This window comes from Cucurbita pepo, chromosome LG16 (assembly GCF_002806865.2).
Source record: "Cucurbita pepo subsp. pepo cultivar mu-cu-16 chromosome LG16, ASM280686v2, whole genome shotgun sequence".
Taxonomy (NCBI): Eukaryota; Viridiplantae; Streptophyta; class Magnoliopsida; order Cucurbitales; family Cucurbitaceae; genus Cucurbita; species Cucurbita pepo.
Genome location: NC_036653.1, coordinates 1,248,823 through 1,268,961, shown reverse-complemented (window position 1 = coordinate 1,268,961; position 20,139 = coordinate 1,248,823). Strand labels below are relative to the sequence as shown.

The following is a 20,139-nucleotide window of genomic DNA, read 5'->3' as shown; positions in this document are numbered from 1 at the left end:
CGTAACACATCATAATATCATATCAAATCACATCATCATATCATCATAGCATCATCATAACACATCTTAATACCATAACAACGTACATGACATGTGCAAGGGCCATTGGGCATGTGCTATCATATATAAGATAAGTCTTCCAATCGAGCCAAGTTCTCCTCCTAATTTAGCATGCTCTCGTCCTTCAATTTCGTTCTCACTTATATTGAGGTTTCACCTATTTGAATATTCACTCAATAGCTCGAGTAAAGGTCGAATTCCTAACTTAATTTAAAACTAAGAAAAATGGCTCTTACTTTGTAACGATAAGGGTTTCACAAAAAAAAAAAAAAAAAAAAAAANTGCCGGAAATCGCGAGATTTCCTGTGAGGCATGCCTTGCCAGCAAGGGCAATGCCTTGAGTGACCATATTAAACCATAGGCACCTTAGTAGCCGTATTTTTTTTTCGAGTCACTATCGTACCTGTGAGAGAGGAGCCGAAAGGTTTAGGCGAGGAATCGAAAATGTCGCGAGACTTTAGACTTCTGTGAGTCCTTAGATAGGAGCAAACCGACGCTGAGGTATGTTAGGGCAAGGAAGGATAGACGCAACATCAGGGACGAACGGATGACGATGATTCCACCGACGACAGTAACCAGGACCTGCGATCAGGGTTTGTCGAGGCTCGGGCGAGGAAGACAAAGCGGCAGGCACGGGTCGGTCCTCGAGTATTCCGTGAGTCGTCTCGACCGACACCACCACTGGGCCGCGTCCCATTTCGACCCAAAACCAGTGACGCCTAGACGCATCCAGAAACCCTGTGCCGTCAGCCGTCAGTGGTCAGCTTCATCGGCGGCTCCGTTGCACTCCAGGCTTGACACGGCTCAGCGGCGTGGCTTAGCGGCTCGACGTATGAATAATATACCAATTCCTAGTTTCCGACCCTTCTGGAGCCATTCCCACCGTTGTTCCGACCATCTGAGGTCAGTATAACTCCATTTCTTCTAGTTATCTGTTGATTTTTTCTAGGTTAGGCTGGTATGAACTACTTATAATAATGAACATATTCTCATTATTGAGATTGTCTCACGTAAACTCTCGCTCTTTCATTATACAAGTACAAGGTAACGTCGCTAATTAGGTTAGAGAAAACTAGGGGCTTTACATACTTACCTTAATTGCCTTAAATAAGGTCAAATTCAGTTTAGAAGGCTCCAAAACATAGGGTACGAGACGGAGCTGAGCCGGAGCCGAGCCAAGCTGATCGAGTAGAGTGGCTGAGGATAAGACACGTGCCGGTGTGGAGCTGACTTGTGCGGGTTGCAGTTCACGTTGAGGCGCGAACTTCGGGTCGGGTTCTCGGTATCACAGGTCGCGCGTATTGAGCGTGGGCCCAAAGGCAAGGGTAGCAATAGGCCTCGGCTGGGGCTTCATGAACATGTCTGCTGCGCGATTAGGCTGAGGGTATCGGGCCGTTTGGCTTTGGCTGTGGATTTGCTGCATATCTCGACCACCGTGAGTCCTATTGGCTTGCCTCACACTTCCATGATGCCTTAGTGTCTCAGACGTACCTATAAACACAAATCCCTTTTTACACCTCAATTTTCCATAACCCCAAACATGCCGATGGAAAAATAATTACGAGGAGGCAAGCCCACAAATCCCTCTCTACTCTTGGATTCGTTGGTCGTCTTTCCTATGGCGTGAGTAAGTCCTCCTTTGATCGTAAAACCCAAATCGAAGTTCACCGACATCGCGTTTCGAGGGATTAACCGTCGTTCGTCTTCTCCTTTTTCCTTTATGTATACCACACTTTTATTTCTGCAGGTGAGGTTTGAAGAATGGCTACCCACCTAGAAGATGAAAACATAGGCCTCTGAAAGCACAGCGTGATTGGAAATAGGTTTCTTTAGGTGTTTCTCAGTCCCTAGCTTAGTTTAGGTTCCTGAGAATATCTCATTAATCCACCACACCTAAATGGTGTGAGAGTTATCTTATTTATAATCAAATAAATTACAAGGATACGGAAATAACCATAAATGGAAATAACAATAAATGGAAAGATACCCATGGTAGTAAGACAAATATTAGATATTTGACTTATAATAAAATATCAAATATAATATATATGGTAAACTATAATTTATTACTAAATATCTTTAACACCCCACCGCAAACTGAGCGTCGGATTTGAACGAACGTGAAGCTTGGATCTAAAAAATTCAAAGAAGTTGAGAAACACTTTTCGTGAAGATGTCAACAACCTGGTTCAGAGGAGGCGTACAGAAACGCTTTCTTGCCCATCGAAAACTGCAGAGGGATTGTCGCTCAGCGGCGATGCTGCCTTGGCTTCGTCGAGAATATGTCTAACCCATAAAAAGGGATTGTCGCTTAGCGACGATGCTGCCTTGGCTTAGGTGAGAATATGTCTAACCCCAAGAAGTAGAAGGGGAAACCAAGAGCAAGGGACAAAGACAATGTTAAAGCCAAAAGAGTCGCCACAGTGGGCGAAGGAGCCAATTTTGGCGAGAAGGGCAGCTGGAAGAGTCGCCACATTGGGCGAAGGAGCCAATATTGGCGAGAAGGGCGGCGGCAACTTGGTTGGCGAAGAGGCCAGTGCGGCGCCCAAATTTCAAAGGTAAATCTCTGCATAAGATCGATGGGCTTATTGAGATTCTGTATATTTCCGAAGAGAATGCTGACGAAGATACTAAGATTAGGGTTTTCTGAAGGAGGAAGGATAAAGGAAAAATTGGGAAGAAAATGAAAGAGGAAAAGGTGAGGTTGTATGTACAGAGTATGGCGAAGGATGATTTGGAGGTCAAAAGGGTGGAGCCGAAGAGTAATCAATTGGCTCCGCCTGCGGCAGCCATGAAGACTGCCCCTGCAGCGTCAAAGCCAGCAGGGGTGGTGGAGAAGAACAGTAGAGGATTCAGAAGCCATTGAAAAGAAAGGATCCAGCTTGCTAAACCAAAATAGCTCTCATACCATGAGAATGTTTGCTGAATCCACTCACACCTAAATGGTGTGAGAGTTATTATTTATAATCAAATAAATTACAAGGATACGAAAATAGTAATAAATAGAAATAACAATAAATGAAAAGATACTTATGGCAATAAGACAAATATTAGATATTTGCCTTATAATAAAATATCAAATATAATATATATGGTAAACTATAATTTATTACTAAATATCTTTAACAGTTCCAAACTTTCTATTCAATTTGAAATCTTAAACCTATCTTTATATCCTTAGAAATAGTGATGGTGTACCTACAAAGTAGGGGTGTACATTCAACCCGACAACCCAACAACTCGTACCAACCCAACCCGAACTATAAGAATTGGGTTGGGTTGGATTAGCATTTCGGGTAGGATTGAGTTCATTTTTTTGAACCCGAACTGAATCGGTTTGGTTTTCGGGTTCATGGGCAAAACCATCGGGTTGACCCGAGCCAAATTTAAATATATAAAATAAATTAAGAATTTTTCCTTATTGAATTTGCCAGAGTGATACTTTGGTCAATCTAAGAAGACTTACGCCAAGTTCCAATCCAAGTAAATTCATATTTCTTTTATATATATATATATATATTTTAAAAATACCTTAATATTTCATATTATTTTAAAACATATTAGAATAACTTAATATATGATAAATAAACTAACACACAATTATTTAATAATTTAGGAATATGGTTTATGATAATATAGGACTCTTTTTAAAACATATTAGAATACCTAATATATAACTATTTTAAATAAAACATATTAGAATAATCTAATATATATAACTATTTTAAATATATTGTTTACGTACAAATAATTATTTAATTTAATAATATGATTTATGCTAAATTTATTAATTATGATTTATACATGCGGTTATTTTCAGCTTCGGCTTATAAGATAAAATTATATAAAATATTTATATATAATATTATATTATAATATATAATTATTAATAATATTTGGTTCCATGAGGTTCAGTAGCTCTTTGATTGAAGGAGGTAAACTTCCCTATACAAAGAATTGGATGATCATGAGACTTCCCAAAAAGAGAAATTCATTCCCCTTTACTGAGTAGGTAAATAGAAGAATAGTTTACGGAGTAGGTGATACGGATACAGAAAGTCAAGACTAAAGAAAGCCAGCCATAGAGTTGACTGTGTTTGAATAACTAGTCAAAGTAACTGTTTGGTCAACTCCTTGATGTTTTAGATCTTTTAGGTTACGGTTCTTCGAATCTCTAGATCCTCAGCTACTACTAAATCTCAATAGTTTGAGTTTCCAGCTTCTTTTTCCGTCTTATGAACGAAAGGCTTTGTTCAAGGATTCTATATCAATTGATAGATGAGAGATAGATCAAACTGAATTATGAAGCAAGAAGTTTGAAACTTAGATAATTCACCTCTTTTGCTTATAACTCGAGAAAAAGGCTATTACTAGATCTATGAGAAATTTCATTCAGTTAGATTCCATATGGTTTGGACAGCAAAAGAATTGACTCTTTGTTGGTTGAGCCGTATGAATTTCTATTCTTTAACTGTCAAAGGATGACAGTAAAGCGCCTAATTCATAAGGAGTTGATTGAGTGTTTACTGTTCCGAAATAAATAGGTGTAGGATCAAAGACGCTCGACCAATACTTTACGAGGTTCAGGAGCCGGAGTTCAGCAGAGGATTGAGCAGTCAGGTTCAAAGTCCTCTCATCGAGAAATGAGCTAGTTGTAGAGATTGAGTGGGTTGGCCACTCCGACAGAGAAGAAGAGAAAGGGGAGCGTAAGCAGCAAAGCACTGAACTCGCNTCTCCTCCCCTCTTCTATTCCGTCCCGAAGAGTGCCCGGGACCAATTTCGTCACGTTTTCATTCATTGATTTGTAATCTGGGCTCTTGTCATTTTGATTTACTTATTTTTCCCTCTCCCTCCTCTTTCTTTCTTTCTTTTTCTTTTTTGATTCCCTTCGATCATTCCTTACTTAAGTCCCATAGGTTTGATCATGTAGAATCTGACCCATTTTTTCATTGATTGAGCGAAAGGTACGAAATCTAATTGATTTTTCGATAAAAAATATTATTTATACATGCTGTTATTTTGAAGCAAAACTATTCACACATTTTATACTATTTTTAAATATATTATTTAATTTAAGAATATGGTTTAAGTTAAATTTATTAATTATGATTTATACATACATTTAAATTATTTCGAAACAAATACAACTATTCATACATTATATACTATTTTTAAATATATTGTTTATGATAAAACACTCGCAAACAATTATTTAATTTAGAAATATGGTTTATGATAAGTTTATTAATTATGTAATACTATTCACACATTTTATACTATTTTTAATAAATTAACAAACTAACACACATTTAATTTAGGAATATGGTTTATGAGAATTTATTAATTATGATTTATACCTACATTTTAAGTTATTTTGAAACAAATGTTAAATTCAATATTTATAAATTATAATATATTATTTAAGATAAATAAACTAACAAACAATATTATATCACTATATATATATTTCTTAATAGTTTTGGGCTCTCTATCTTTATCAGATCACGCATAACTAAGCATATTTCAATTAAAATATTTTTATATTTTCTTTTATTTTTGTTATATATCATATCTTTAAACTAATCATTTTGATTGTTTATTTAATTTCATGATATATCCTTATATTTTTCCGACCTTAATCAATTTATGTTGGCATTTCACCATCTTTAGTTTTATAACAATGTTGAACTATGTTAGTATGTTACAATTTTCACGTGTTGTTTTTATTTGATTTTTTTTTTTTGTGTGAATAATTATGGATTGATTTGTGTTTGTTTATGATCTTTTAATATCTTTGATCTAAGATTGTATCCAAATAATTATAAATTGTGGATAAATAAAACTTAAAATTTTTTTTTTGACAACCCAACCTGAACCCAACCCGAAAATAGAGGGTTGGGTTGGGTTGGGTTGGGTTGGGTTGTGAAAAGTTTTGGGTTAGGTTGGGTTGGGTTACAAATCCAACCAACCCGAACTTTTGGGTTGGGTCAAAAAAATCCATCAACCCAACCCAACCCGGACCATGTACACCCCTACTACAAAGTGTACCTAAGGGTATTTTGATGTAGCGGTAATAGTGATGTACCAGCAAAACCTAAAACCTAAACCTTATAAAAAGTAACGAGTCATTTAGAGTATGTTTAGAACTCAAAATAACATATAGTGTCTTAGGGGTATTTTGATCATTTTACTTCTAATTCTTGGTTTAGCTATTTAACATGTTCCAATATCTTTCAAACTTCACTCCATTATCAAAAACCATAAAAGAAGGTCTAATAAAAAGTTTTATAGCATTTCGAGGTCATTTAGATCATGAATCAAACATAAATTACCTTAGGGACATTATGATCATTTTACACCGTTACTTGGTTTAGCTACTTATCTTTATTCAATGACAACCAAATTTCATATATAATCTTAACATGCTATAATATGCTCCATATTAAAATTTCGTGGGGAACGGAGCTCATTTATTCAGTTATTTTAATGTTACTTAAATCTGAGAAATTTGATGAGCCTTAACTCTATGTTCTTTGAGTTTTTCTTTCCTATATCCTTAATTCATATGTTTAAGGTTCATACAAAACTCCAAATGATTTCTACGAGTATTTTTTAAGAAAAGTCTAAGATGGCTACTTATCTCGTCGTTGACGTTCAAGACCTTCTTTCTCGAGCTTCCGGTATCCAAATTATTCCAAATTTTCTTTGTTAGATTCAACTTCTAGTCTAGTTTCGGAGCCATAAAGAAATTCATGAGAACCCGTTTATAAGGGGTCCAAATTGATCACAAAGGGTAGAAAGGTCAACATGTGGCTATCTTTGACGTTTATTGGTCAAAGTTTGACCTTTGACTTTGGGCTTTGTTGGAAAAATCACATATTTGTATTATCATATACCTCTTGTTTTGCCCTTGTAAAGCTCTATATATACCTCGAATGGATTCAATTTCTTCATAAAACGTTTAGAGATGAAGAATCAAAAAGAAGTAGAGATCAATTTCATACCGATCTATAGCTTACGTTATAACCTTCAAAAATTAGCAGAAAACATGTTTCTAGTCCATTCTTTAGCCAAACTTGTTGGAACCATATAGAATGCCTAGGAATTATACCCCTTAAATTTAGAAGAAATCCAAGGAAGAAAAAGATTTAAAATAGAGTTTTAGGAATTCTCATCACGTATTCTTGTCTTCAAACATTGTTCATAACTTTTTATCTGCAAATCAAGTTTGCACTGCCATTGGTTGTTCTAGGAGCGTGCTTATTTTTCTCCTTTTTTTAAATGTTTCTAGAAGTTGCGTAAAAAATATCTACTCCGATGAGGGTGCTACCGACATTTATTTTAAATTTCTACCATTGGATCTAAATAATGTAGAGTGCTGTTGAACATATCCAAATTTCCGTTTAATGTAATGGTTCGATATAAAAATACAGATCGTTTCATTAGAATGGACGGTTCTGGACCCAAACCCGCTTGCAGTTTTTCTTCAATGGTTTTCATAATTAAGTGGAACTTAAGTGACATTTTGGTAATTTTCCATTTTTCGAATATTGTATTATTATTTTTCTCCAAAAATATCCAAAGTTTTTTTTAAAAATTCTTGATCATCATTTTTTGTTTTTGAGCATCTTAAATTTCTTTTTAGATAAGGAATTAAAAATCTAAAAAATTCCTTACCGGTGGGTAAAATGACCTTTTTGTCCTTTAAACTTATTTATTTATTTTTCCCTTGCCGATCCTTTTCCAAAAGTCTTAAATTCTTAAAATTACTCTTAGGGTATAACAATGGCTTGTTTAAGACCCTAGTCGCTTCAATTTGGTAATTCCTTTCTTTGGATTCTTTAAGTCTTACTTGAGTGACTTATTCTTATTGAAGTTAATTATCTTCATTTTGGGATATTACCGACCATAAAAGTTAAGATAGAATAACAGTATGCATTGTTTTCGGTTAGTAGCTTTATATGTGACTTTTCATTTTCGCACTCAAACATTATGTTAAAGTTTTATTTTGACGAAGTTATTTTCATTTCATGCTTTAAACTAAATGTATAGGTCCATTGTTTGGTTTGAAACGTTTTATTTAAATTTTCACGTATGTTATTAAATACATGCATGTAGTGACATTTCTTAGACAAGAAAATTAAATGAAAATTAAAACTAAAACTAAAATTTTATACAACCAAATAGAAATTAAACTCAAATATTTTAAGATAACCATGAGTCATCTCGATGTTTATTATTGAAAAAGTATAAAGAAAAAAGAAAAAACATTTATCCCAAGAAATAGTTATTAATATAATTAAAAAAAAAAAGTGAATTTTTTGATATGATGGAGTAAGGGTGTATATGGTCCGGGTTGGGTTGGGTTCGGGTTGGGTTGGGTTGAAGGATTTTTTTGACCCAACCTAAAAGTTCGAGTTGGTTCCAACCCAAAAAAATTTCAACCCTCTGTTTTCAGGTTGGTCCAAAAAAAATTTAATTTATATGACCTAAAATGATAAAACAATTACTACCTATACGTTGTAGATCAAAAGTACCAAACCCTCGTTTGCATTCATATTATCACCTATAAATATGTAAAGAATATGCAATGAATCAATTTCAAAATTACCACATCTAATTAAATTATCTACGTTCACAATATATAATCATTCAACAAAATGCCTAAAAATTCACCTATAAATATGTAAATAATATTCAATGAATTAATTCTAAAGTTAAACTTTCAACAAAATGCCTAAAAATTTAAAACTATCCAACCCTCTATTGCATTCTTAATTCCTGAAAATATATATATATATATATATATATATATATATATATCTTGAAAGTTAGTATCGTTTTAAGATTGTTCGGAGAGAGCATATTATAATTTCAAATATTTTACTTACATTGAAAAATAATTATTCTTGCATGACATTGCTAGAGCTTGAGGGTCTTAAATCATCCAAAAATAAAATATAAATTGTGATATAACAATATAGAATACATCTTAACAAATAGACAGTAAATAGATTTGGAGTTACCTGTCTCAATCTTAGAACAAATCTCCAAATCTTCAAGTTGTTGAGGAATATTAACGATGCTGATTTTTTACCGATCCAATTTTGTGTACATATTAGAGCTTCCACTGTTTTAGGTGTCAAAGAGCTCCTAAAAGAATCAAGAATCCTCCCATCCGTACTAAATGCTAATTCAGAAGCTACAGTCGACACTGCAACGGCCAAAACATCTTGGGCAATTTTCGATAAAACTCTATATTTAAATTCATTTGCTTTCCACCATGCCAAAACATCAAAATTATCATAAGTTTTTCACTAGGGTCAGATAAATATCGATCCACATCATTCTTTAACTCGAGTGAATTTTGCTCTTCTCTTCTTCGTTCGTATCTTGATAATACTAATATTAAACCACTCAAATTCACTTCATCAATTGTGTCTATCTCCATACTCATGGACTTAGAAGTGAGTCTTGATTCNTCGTATCTTGATAATACTAATATTAAACCACTCAAATTCACTTCATCAATTGTGTCTATCTCCATACTCATGGACTTAGAAGTGAGTCTTGATTCAGATTGGTGATGATCTTGAGCATTATCATAAAACTTGTAGTAATCATATAAAAGAATTAAATAATTCTTTATGTCATCCACCATCACTTTTAGCCATAGCATCTTCATAAATATTTGAAAAGCAAAATGATATGTAATCCAATTTGTAACGAGGATCGAGTACCACTGCTATGAATATCAACTTATTAATTCTTTCCACTGAGCCCCAATATTTGTTATACTTAACTTTCATATTTGAACTCATGTTACTAACATAGTTTACATTTGTACTCTACTCAATTAAAAGTTTTTGAATACTCCAAAGATCATGAAAATAAGAATTAGAAGTTACATGTAAAGAACCACTTATCTTCGTAGTGACATCATAGAAAACCTTCAAAAACTTTACAAATACAGTAAAGTTTTTCCAATCATCAATGGTTGGTGGCCCTATTCTTTTGTTTCCATGATCCCCTCTTTGAAGTAATCAACGTAATATAATTCTTCTTCCTCTACTATTTTGAAAGTTTATTCAAATTTCAAGGCATGATCAAACATCAAATAACTGGAATTCCATCGAGTAGCCACATCCAAACAAACAAGTGCTTTACATTTAATTTTTTTATTGTTCAACACGATCTTTAAATTTTGTCAATCTCTTGGGGATGATCTAACGTACCTCAGAGTATTGCCAACACTAGAAATGGAGTCATGCATTTCTTTAAGCCCTTCATTTACAATCAAATTAATTATGTGAGCACAACACCTCATGTGTAATATTTCTCCATCTAAGACAAATGAATTCCAACTTCTAAGCCTTCTCACAAACCCGCTTGGAATGACGGACTAAAAAAATTTTCAACTTCTTTTTTTTTTCTTCTAGATAGAGCTGAAATATATCTCTAGCAATGGTTACTCTTGACGAAGGGTCAAACGTAGGACATGCAATACTACAAAATAATTTGAAACCCTCCTTCTCTACAAACTTAAAGGACAACTCATCCATAATTATCATCTTGGCACATGATGCTCTACATCTTGTTTGACTAAATTATGAAGTAACAATATTACTATCACCCCTTCCATCTATTGAAGGTTGAAAACTTAGAGTGGTTTGTCCTTTGTCCTTTGTCCTCCACCTTGTACTTTCTACATTGATTTTTTAAGTGCTTCCATAACGTGCTAGTTCCACAAGAATTAGTGTCACAAGCATACTCCTTAGAACAATAGTTGTACTTGCACCTCTTATTATTGTTCTCTAATCTTGTAAAGTGATCCCACACGGTTGATTTACTGGGTTTCTTCTTCTTAAATTCAGATTGTGCAGCCAAAGGTGGCTTTGATGCATTGTAATTACTAGAGCTACTTGCACATACAGTTGCACTATTGTTTTCCATCCATAAAAAATAAATAGAACTATTATCATTCAAACATTCAACCCAATATGAACAATTACCATAGAATGCATCACAGTTAAAATATACAATAAGTCTTTACAAGAAGATATAACAAAAAGAGAAAAAACTTACTCATGATGGCGTTCCAGGAGACTAAAGAGAGAAAGACGGCGCGCGAGAGAGAAACAAGACAAAGAATGCGAGAGAATGCTATTGAGATCAAATTCCTTGTTAGAGACCGAGTGTCGAGAGAGATTTGTATTTTGGCTGAAGGTTTGTATTTTGGCGTGAGGCTATGAAAGAGAGAAAAAGGGAATGAGGTGAGGTTGTGAGAGAAGAGGATGAGAAGTTTGTATGGCTGAGAGAGAAACAGATAAAGAAGAGGCTAAGAGAATCATATAAGAAAATAACGAGACAGAGGTAGAGAGCAGAGGCCAGAGAGAGAATCAAAAGAGGGAGGGTGCCTAAAGCAGAGAGCAGAAAGGGAAGGTGCCACAACTGAGAGTAGAGAGGACAGATTAGGTTTTGACTTTGGGCCTTTGAGCTTCAATTTCGGGTTGGATCGGATTGACCCAATCATTTTCTTTTGAAATCCAAACCCAACCCAAATCAGATCGGGTTAAAAAAATAGACCCAACTCAAATTCGAAATCCAATACAACTCAATCCAACCCTTATATTTCGAGTTTAGTCGGATTGGATTCTCGAGTTTCGGGATTGACACCCATATGATGGAGTCATTTCAAAGGATATAATTGTGATTTACAAAATTAAAGTTCATCAATGATTATGTGTTTTATTAGTTCGACAGTGTCATGCCGACAAAATAGGAAGCCTGACATAAATATCTTTGCCTTTTTTATTCATAAAATTAGAAAGCCGACGTAAATATATTGTTTTTAATTCATAAATATAGCAAGTTGGAGAATGATGAGTTCGAACCAAAACATTATATATTATTTTGAAGAATGAATTGATAATAAAATAATATAAATAAGATTGCCTCAAATCTAGTATGGAAGATCACACCAATAATTGGATCATCTATATATTTTAGGTCGTTTCGCTTAAAGAATTACCGCCATTAAATAAATTAACAAAATTTGATTTCATTGATCTTCGTTTTTCTTTGTTAATGGCTCTTCACCAATCTTTTACTTCTTTTACGACGAGTCTTTTCATCAAACGAGTCTCTTTTGATCTCAATTGTTCATTTGTCCCTCCCGCTCTTAAAGTACATGGCAGTGTAAGAATGTCAAGTCAAACTATTGTACGACGGTCAGGAAATTACAAACCTCCTATTTGGAAACCTGAGTTCATTGAATCATTAAAAAGTGAATTCAAGGTATGAACGATAGAAATCTTTTGTTTGTTTACTCTTTTCGTTTTATTTACATTTAATTTTGAAAAGAATTCGACAATTACTTGTGGATATGTATGATGTTTTTAGGGAGAAATGTACGTAGAACGCTTGAATGAGCTAAAGGAAGAGATTGGTATTATCATGAGCCAAATAATAGACGACCCTTTAAAGCAACTCGAGCTGATTGATATTTTACAACGACTTGGAATCTCATATCATTTTGAGAATGAGATTAAGGATGTGTTGAAAAGAACATATGAAAAGAGATATGAAGGTGATGATTGGAAAAAGAATAATTTGTATGCAACATCACTTGAATTTAGACTACTAAGACAACATGGATTCAAAGTTTCACAAGGTATTAATTTTGTTCGAACACTTAATATTACTTGTGAATATGTATGATGTTTTCATTATTTTTTTTTACTTACAGAGGTTTTCAATAACTACAACGATGAGATGAAAAACTTTAGCACACGACTCTATGAAGATTTAAATGGAATGTTATCTTTGTATGAAGCTTCGTTCTTATGTATAGAAGGTGAGAACATTTTAGAGACAGCAAAACATTTCACAATCAACTATTTGAAAAAATATATGAGATCGTGCAAGGATGAACATGAAGCGTCCATTATTAGACATGCATTGGAGTTTCCCTTACATTGGCGAATGTCAAGATTGGATACAAGATGGTTCGTTGATATCTACGAGAGAAAAGTGGATATGAATCCTATTCTTCTTGAAATTGCCAAATTAGATTTCAATCGAGTTCAATCTATCCACCAAGAAGACCTGAAATATGCATCAAGGTAAGATTATTATAAACATATTTAGAGCATAGACAATAATGAGCTATGATATACTTTATCGATTTTTTTTTAAATCACATATCAACTCAAAAATTTCCTTTTCCTTTGAAAAAATTGATCATATTTTTACGGAAAAAAAAGCCTTAAATCTATAGATTGCTATAAATTTAATTATATCAATACTTTAACGTTCCCTCTTATTTATGGGTTAACCTCATCATTGGGAAATTCTTAAAGGCTAATCCAATCTCGATATAGCCTTTACGCAATCTGAATCTAATTCATTCATTCATTGAATTGGATTTTAGATCAGAGCGTGTTGAGTCATAGTTAGTCTTATTCGTTTGGGCCATATTTGTATCGGGTCAGTCGAAAAATAGGCTTATCATTGTGACAACTTAAATATATAAAATATATACACAAATCTTTTTATTTTATTTGATATGTTATAATAAATTTAATTATATTAGCATGTTTACACAGTTGGTGGAGGAGAACTGGATTTGGCCAAAAGTTGAGCTTTGCAAGAGATAGATTGATGGAAAATTTCTTCTGGACCGTGGGTGTTGGATTTGAACCCGAGCTCTCATATTTTAGAAGAATGGCCACAAAAGTTAATGCATTAGTAACAACAATAGATGATATTTATGATTTCTATGGCACATTAGATGAACTCGAGCTCTTTACCGACGCTGTAGAGAGGTAAGCAAACGATAAATCTATGACAATAAGTAAAAGTTTAATCTTGGTGTTAATTTCTATTTGTTATATTATTTTGCTTACCAATTCATTTATTTTTTAATAGATAATTAAATTTTCTCGATTAAAATCGGAAGATTTTTTTATATATATAATCCTCTTCTAAAATATGATTTTAGGTGGGACGTTGGTGCAGTGGATCAATTACCTGACTATATGAAAATATGTTTTTTTAGTCTCCACAATTCTATCAATGAAATGGCTTTTGAAGCACTAAGAGACAAAGGAATTAACGTGCTTAAATACCTTAAGAAAGCGGTATTTATTTAATTATGATAAGTATTTCTAATTTTTCTTTTGATTAAGATCAACAAAATTGTTACGTAATTTACTTTATAAGATAATTTTACAGTGGGCAGATTTGTGCAAAGCTTATATGTTGGAGGCTAAGTGGTATCACACTAGCTATAAACCAATGTTGGAAGAATATTTAGACAATGCATGGATTTCAATATCTGGACCAGTTATATTAGTTCATGCATATGCTTTCGTGACATCCCCAACGCTCCAAGACATGGAGAGCTTGGTAGAATATGCTGATATAATTCGTTGGTCTTCCACAATTTTGCGACTTGCTAATGATCTAGGAACATCATCGGTATGTAAACAAGCCTTATTTAAAAGAAACCTTTTTTTTAACTGCCATAATTAAAAATTAAGTATGTGAGTAGGTAACTATCTTCGAGTTAATGAAATTCTGTGTAAGTTATTAAATTTAACATTTTGAAACTTTTATCAACTAACATGATCCTATGATGGATAAATGTCATTCAGGATGAGTTAGAAAGAGGTGATATTCCGAAATCGATACAATGTTACATGAATGACACGGGAGCCTCAGAGAGTAAAGCTCGTGAGCATGTAAGGCGTTTGATTGATGAGACATGGAAGAAGTTAAATAAGGCTGAAGTTGAGAATTCTATCTTTCCTCAATTGTTCATCGAGAGAGCTAAAAATCTTGCTAGAATGGCTCAATGCATGTACCAATACGGAGATGGACATGGCATGGGGTACCAAGAAATAAATGATCGTGTAATGTCTCTAGTTATTCGACCCATTTCCACACATTCATATAGTGAATAATGGTTGAACTGAAGCGGAAATAAAATCGATTACACTCACACATCCTATATGTTCATGAAGTCGTGGAGTTATTTTACTTAATAGAAATGTGAAGCATTTTGGAAAAGGAAAAATGTGCGGGTTCAAGCCTCATGTTTGGAAACCGAACTAAGCTTTGGAAGGAGGGGCACCCAGCTCAACCCAAACCCATAACCTGCGTAACCCGCACGCATATACAGCCCGCAGCCTAAACCCGCATTGCCAACTTGTGACCTAGATCAACTCGACAACCCGGACTAACCTTGAAAACTCGTTCCTCGACTAAACAACTCTTGTCGGCCCAGTGCAACCCCTCACATGCGACGCATCCATAGATTCACTGAGCTGACCGCTCCCAACGGGTTCTCAACAGCTTCCTGGTGACTTTCTGCTAGCTCTCGGCAACTCTGATCAGCTTGTCGGCTCAGCTTATCAATTTTTACCATGTTCCCCTATTTTGGATCTCTTTTCTACTCTTTTTGACCATTTAAGAATTGATTTTTGCATTTTTAAAGCATTTGGAAGGAGTACAACCATTGTTTAGCCAAATTAAGTATGGTAAGCTAAATAGGAGGCTTAATTATGAATGCTAGGTAGATTAGGCTGATCAAGGTGTTCTAATCTGGTGCCGTGTGTTAGGTTGAATGGCACAATGACCTAGGGTCACGATCTTATGTATTTATAGATGTGTATAATGAAGATTACATCCTAAATCATAGATTTGGTAACAAACCATGAAATCATAGATTTGGTGATAAAACCATGAAATCATAGATTTGGTAACAAACCAGTAAATCATAGATTTTGTAAAAAACTAGTAAATCATAGATTTGGTAAAAAACTAGTAAATCACTAGATTATCTTACTATATACAGATATGATCTATTCTACATTTAACACCCCTCAATCTGGACAATGTACTACTAAGTTCAGATTGCGCCTAAAATTGCTAAAAGAAGGAGCTAGTAATGGCTTTGTCATGATATTGGCGAGCTGATCCTTGGAAGAAATGAGTCGAACATCAAGCTGACGAGTCGATACTTGTTCACAAACGAAGTGATAATCAACCTCAACATGCTTCGTTCGTCGATGAAAGATTGGATTGGTGGACAGGTAGGTGGCACCAATGTTGTCACACCACAGGCTAGGCGCTCGCGCTTGCGAGATGCCGAGCTCACGCAAGAGAACTTGGATCCAAATTAATTCGGCAGTGGCATCAGCAACTGCCTTATATTCGGCCTCCGTACTAGAACGAGAAACTGTCGATTGTTTCCTCGAACTCCAAGAGATAAGATTGCCACCAAAGAAGATCACATAGCCTCCAGTGCTTCGACGATCATCAGGATTCCCGGCCCAATCAGCATCCGAAAAGGCACTCAACAAATTAGTGCTGGACTTTGTAAAACAAACCCATATCAATAGTGTCATGTAGATAACGGAGAATTCGTTTGACTGCCGCCCAATGTATAGATGTCGGGGAGGACATGAACTGACACACTCTGTTGACACAGATTGATATATCAGGATGTGTTAGAGACAAATATTAGCGAGCACCAACGACACTCCGATAGCGAGTAGTATCCTCAGGCGNTTGTTCACAAACGAAGTGATAATCAACCTCAACATGCTTCGTTCGTCGATGAAAGATTGGATTGGTGGACAGGTAGGTGGCACCAATGTTGTCACACCACAGGCTAGGCGCTCGCGCTTGCGAGATGCCGAGCTCACGCAAGAGAACTTGGATCCAAATTAATTCGGCAGTGGCATCAGCAACTGCCTTATATTCGGCCTCCGTACTAGAACGAGAAACTGTCGATTGTTTCCTCGAACTCCAAGAGATAAGATTGCCACCAAAGAAGATCACATAGCCTCCAGTGCTTCGACGATCATCAGGATTCCCAGCCCAATCAGCATCCGAAAAGGCACTCAACAAATTAGTGCTGGACTTTGTAAAACAAACCCATATCAATAGTGTCATGTAGATAACGGAGAATTCGTTTGACTGCCGCCCAATGTATAGATGTCGGGGAGGACATGAACTGACACACTCTGTTGACACAGATTGATATATCAGGATGTGTTAGAGACAAATATTAGCGAGCACCAACGACACTCCGATAGCGAGTAGTATCCTCAGGCGAAAGCTTTCCACCACCATCCAATAACAACTTCTCACTAGGAAGCATAGGTGTGGGCACACCTTTGGAGGTGAGCATATTGGTTCTAGACAATAAATATTGAATGTATTTATGTTGTGTCAGAATAAGTTCATTGTAAGTATGGCGGACCTCAATCCCAAGAAAATAACTTAAAATTCCAAGATCCTTGACGGCAAAATCATCCTGAAGCTGCTAAGAAGTTTCTCAGTAGGTGTAGAAGATGAGCTGATGATAATAATGTCATCAACATAGATGAGGATATACATTTGAATGCCCATCTTGTTAAAAATGAAAAGAGAAACATCAGCCTTTGAAGGTGTAAAATCCAGCTGTAATAGTTTGGAGCTAAGGCGAGAAAACCAAGCATGCGATGCTTGTTTAAGGCCATAAAGCGACTTATCCAGCTTGCAGAGATAACCAGGGTGTTGAGAATCCACAAATCCAGGGGGCTGCTTCATATAAACATCTTCATTAAGAAAGTCATGAAGAAAAGCATTTTGAATATCAATCTGCCGAATAGCCCAACCACGAGAAATAGCAAGAGATAATAAGAGCCGAATGGTAGTGGGCTTAACAACTGGACTAAAGGTATCATCATAATCAACGCCATACTGCTGTTTAAAACCTTTAGCAACCAGGCGTGCTTTGTAGCGATCAATAGAGCCATCTGGCTTTTGCTTGAGTTTGAAAACCCATTTGCAATCAATAACGTTAAGACCAGCACGAGGAGGAACTAAGTGCCATGTCTTATTTTTTTGAAGTGCCTGAAATTCATCATTCATTGCCTGACGCCAGAGGGGATGCTCCATAGCAGTAATATGTGAAGTAGGTTCAGAGGCAGAAGACCGAGCTACAAGATATGTTACTGTTCCATCTGTACGCACCTTGGGTTTCTTGATATTGTGCTTCAATCGAGTACCATACGGATGAGTAGTAGGTGCAGGATCCACATTTGAGGGGACAGCCGTATCAGCCGTTGTGAGGGGAGCAACCGATACTACAGCAGTTCGTTGACCAGCGGCCGAGGATTCGACCGGGCATTGTGCAATATCATATGCTGGCGGAGGAGTTGAGGCCCCAATCATTGGCGGAACAACCAACGCCGATTCGCGCGGCAGCGATGCGGAGGATTGATGTGGCAATTCTGAAGCTGATGTAGACACCAAATTTTCTGCATCCAAAGAGTTAGTAGGCACAGACATATGCATGTGATCATTCTCCAAATTAGTACTGCTATTACCCAAATGCAAGGTGCACAAATCAGGGGCATTATGCGTCGACTGCATGATTGGGGAAGAATTAAGTGGGGGCTCTCTTGAACGGAAAAACATTTTCATCAAATATGACGTCTCTAGACATATAGACACGACTAAAATCGGTGTCAAGACACTTCTACCCTTTATGTAAAGAACTGTAGCCTAGAAAGACACATTTCTTTGATCGAAAATAGAGCTTTTGTTTGTTATAAGAACGAAGATGAGGCCAACAAGCACACCAAATTTTTTTTAATAAGGAGTAATTTGGTGGGGTATGAAAGAGATGCTCTAAGGGGCCTTTGTTATCGATGACACGAGTAGAAAGACGATTGATGAGATATGTGGCTGTAAGAAACGCGTCGTTCCAAAATTTAATAGGTACATGAGCATGAGCTAGAAGGGCTAGGTCAGTTTCAACAATATGACGGTGCTTGCGTTCAGCAGACCCATTTTGTTGATGTGTGTGAGGGCACGAAACACGATGAGAAATTCCAAGGGAACGAAAAAATGTGTTATGAATTTTCTGATATTCCCCACCCCAATCAGATTGAACCCACTTGATTTTAGTATCTAGGAGGCGCTCAACATGAGCTTGGAATTGCAAAAATATACGAGGAGCTTCTGTACGATCATGCATCAAATAGATCCACGAAAATTTACTGAAATCATCAATGAAACTAATATAATATTTAAAGCCCCCAACAGATGGAGGTGCGAGCTCCAAACATCCAAAAAAATAAGTTTCAAAGGTGACGAAGACCTATGGGAAGAACTAGTATATGGTAACTGATGACTTTTTGTTAACTGACACGCATTACAAACTGACAAAGGTGACTCACTAGCACACAACATATTATTGAGACGCAAAATTGATTTTACTACTTGAGATGAAGGATGTCCAAGACGTGCATGCCAATGGGCGTGAGTAGTAGATCTACTCACCAAGGTATGCTTGAGATCATCGATATCGGATGGCTTAATAGGATAAAGACTAGATTCACACCTCCCATCTAGAAGACTTTTCCTCGACCGTCGATCCTTAATAGAAAAATGCCAAGGATGGAATTCAAAAAATACGTCATTATCACGAGAAAATTGATGAACGGAAAGAAGATGTTTGAAAATTTCAGGCACATGCAAAATATTACGCAATGCAAGAGAACGAGTAGCAGTATTAATTAAAGAATGACCAGTATGCAAAATACGCAAACCTACTCCATTGCCGACTTGAACTTGTTCACCTCCATGATAGCGTTCACACACAGCGAGACGATCCAGGTCACTGGTGATATGATCCGTAGCGCCTGTGTCGCTGTACCAATTTGGGTTAATCTTGTAAGAGGAAGTAGCCGCCAGTGCTGTAGGAGGAGCAGAAGAAGGTTCATCTTGATAGGACTCATCCATCCTATGCCAGCAACGGATAATAGTATGCCTCACTTTGCCGCAGATCTGGCAGGAAGGACGAGCATAAGTGCCACGACGATCACCAGCACGACGAGAGGGTGCATAACCTTGACAACGACCACGACCACGATCCCTACGCCCACGATTCTTCGCTGACCACCACGACCAGCATAATTGGCAGAAGATCCAAGATTTAACTGAAGTTCAGCACGACCAGTATAATTGGCAGAAGATCCCGGATTTAACTGAAGTTCAGCCTGGTGTTGTAGTTGGCGA

The 20,139-nt window shown here is 36.0% G+C and overlaps 1 protein-coding gene across 1 annotated transcript; it reads left to right on the top strand.

The window, feature by feature from the left end:
• Nucleotides 1–12,147: 12,147 nt before the first annotated feature.
• LOC111777120 (terpene synthase 10-like) lies at nucleotides 12,148–15,026 on the top strand. The gene is made up of 7 exons (XM_023656574.1): nucleotides 12,148–12,357; nucleotides 12,463–12,733; nucleotides 12,809–13,184; nucleotides 13,668–13,886; nucleotides 14,063–14,201; nucleotides 14,296–14,541; nucleotides 14,718–15,026. Exons 1-7 carry the CDS (start codon nucleotides 12,148–12,150, stop codon nucleotides 15,024–15,026), a joined length of 1,770 nt encoding a protein of 589 aa, XP_023512342.1.
• Nucleotides 15,027–20,139: the final 5,113 nt, after the last annotated feature.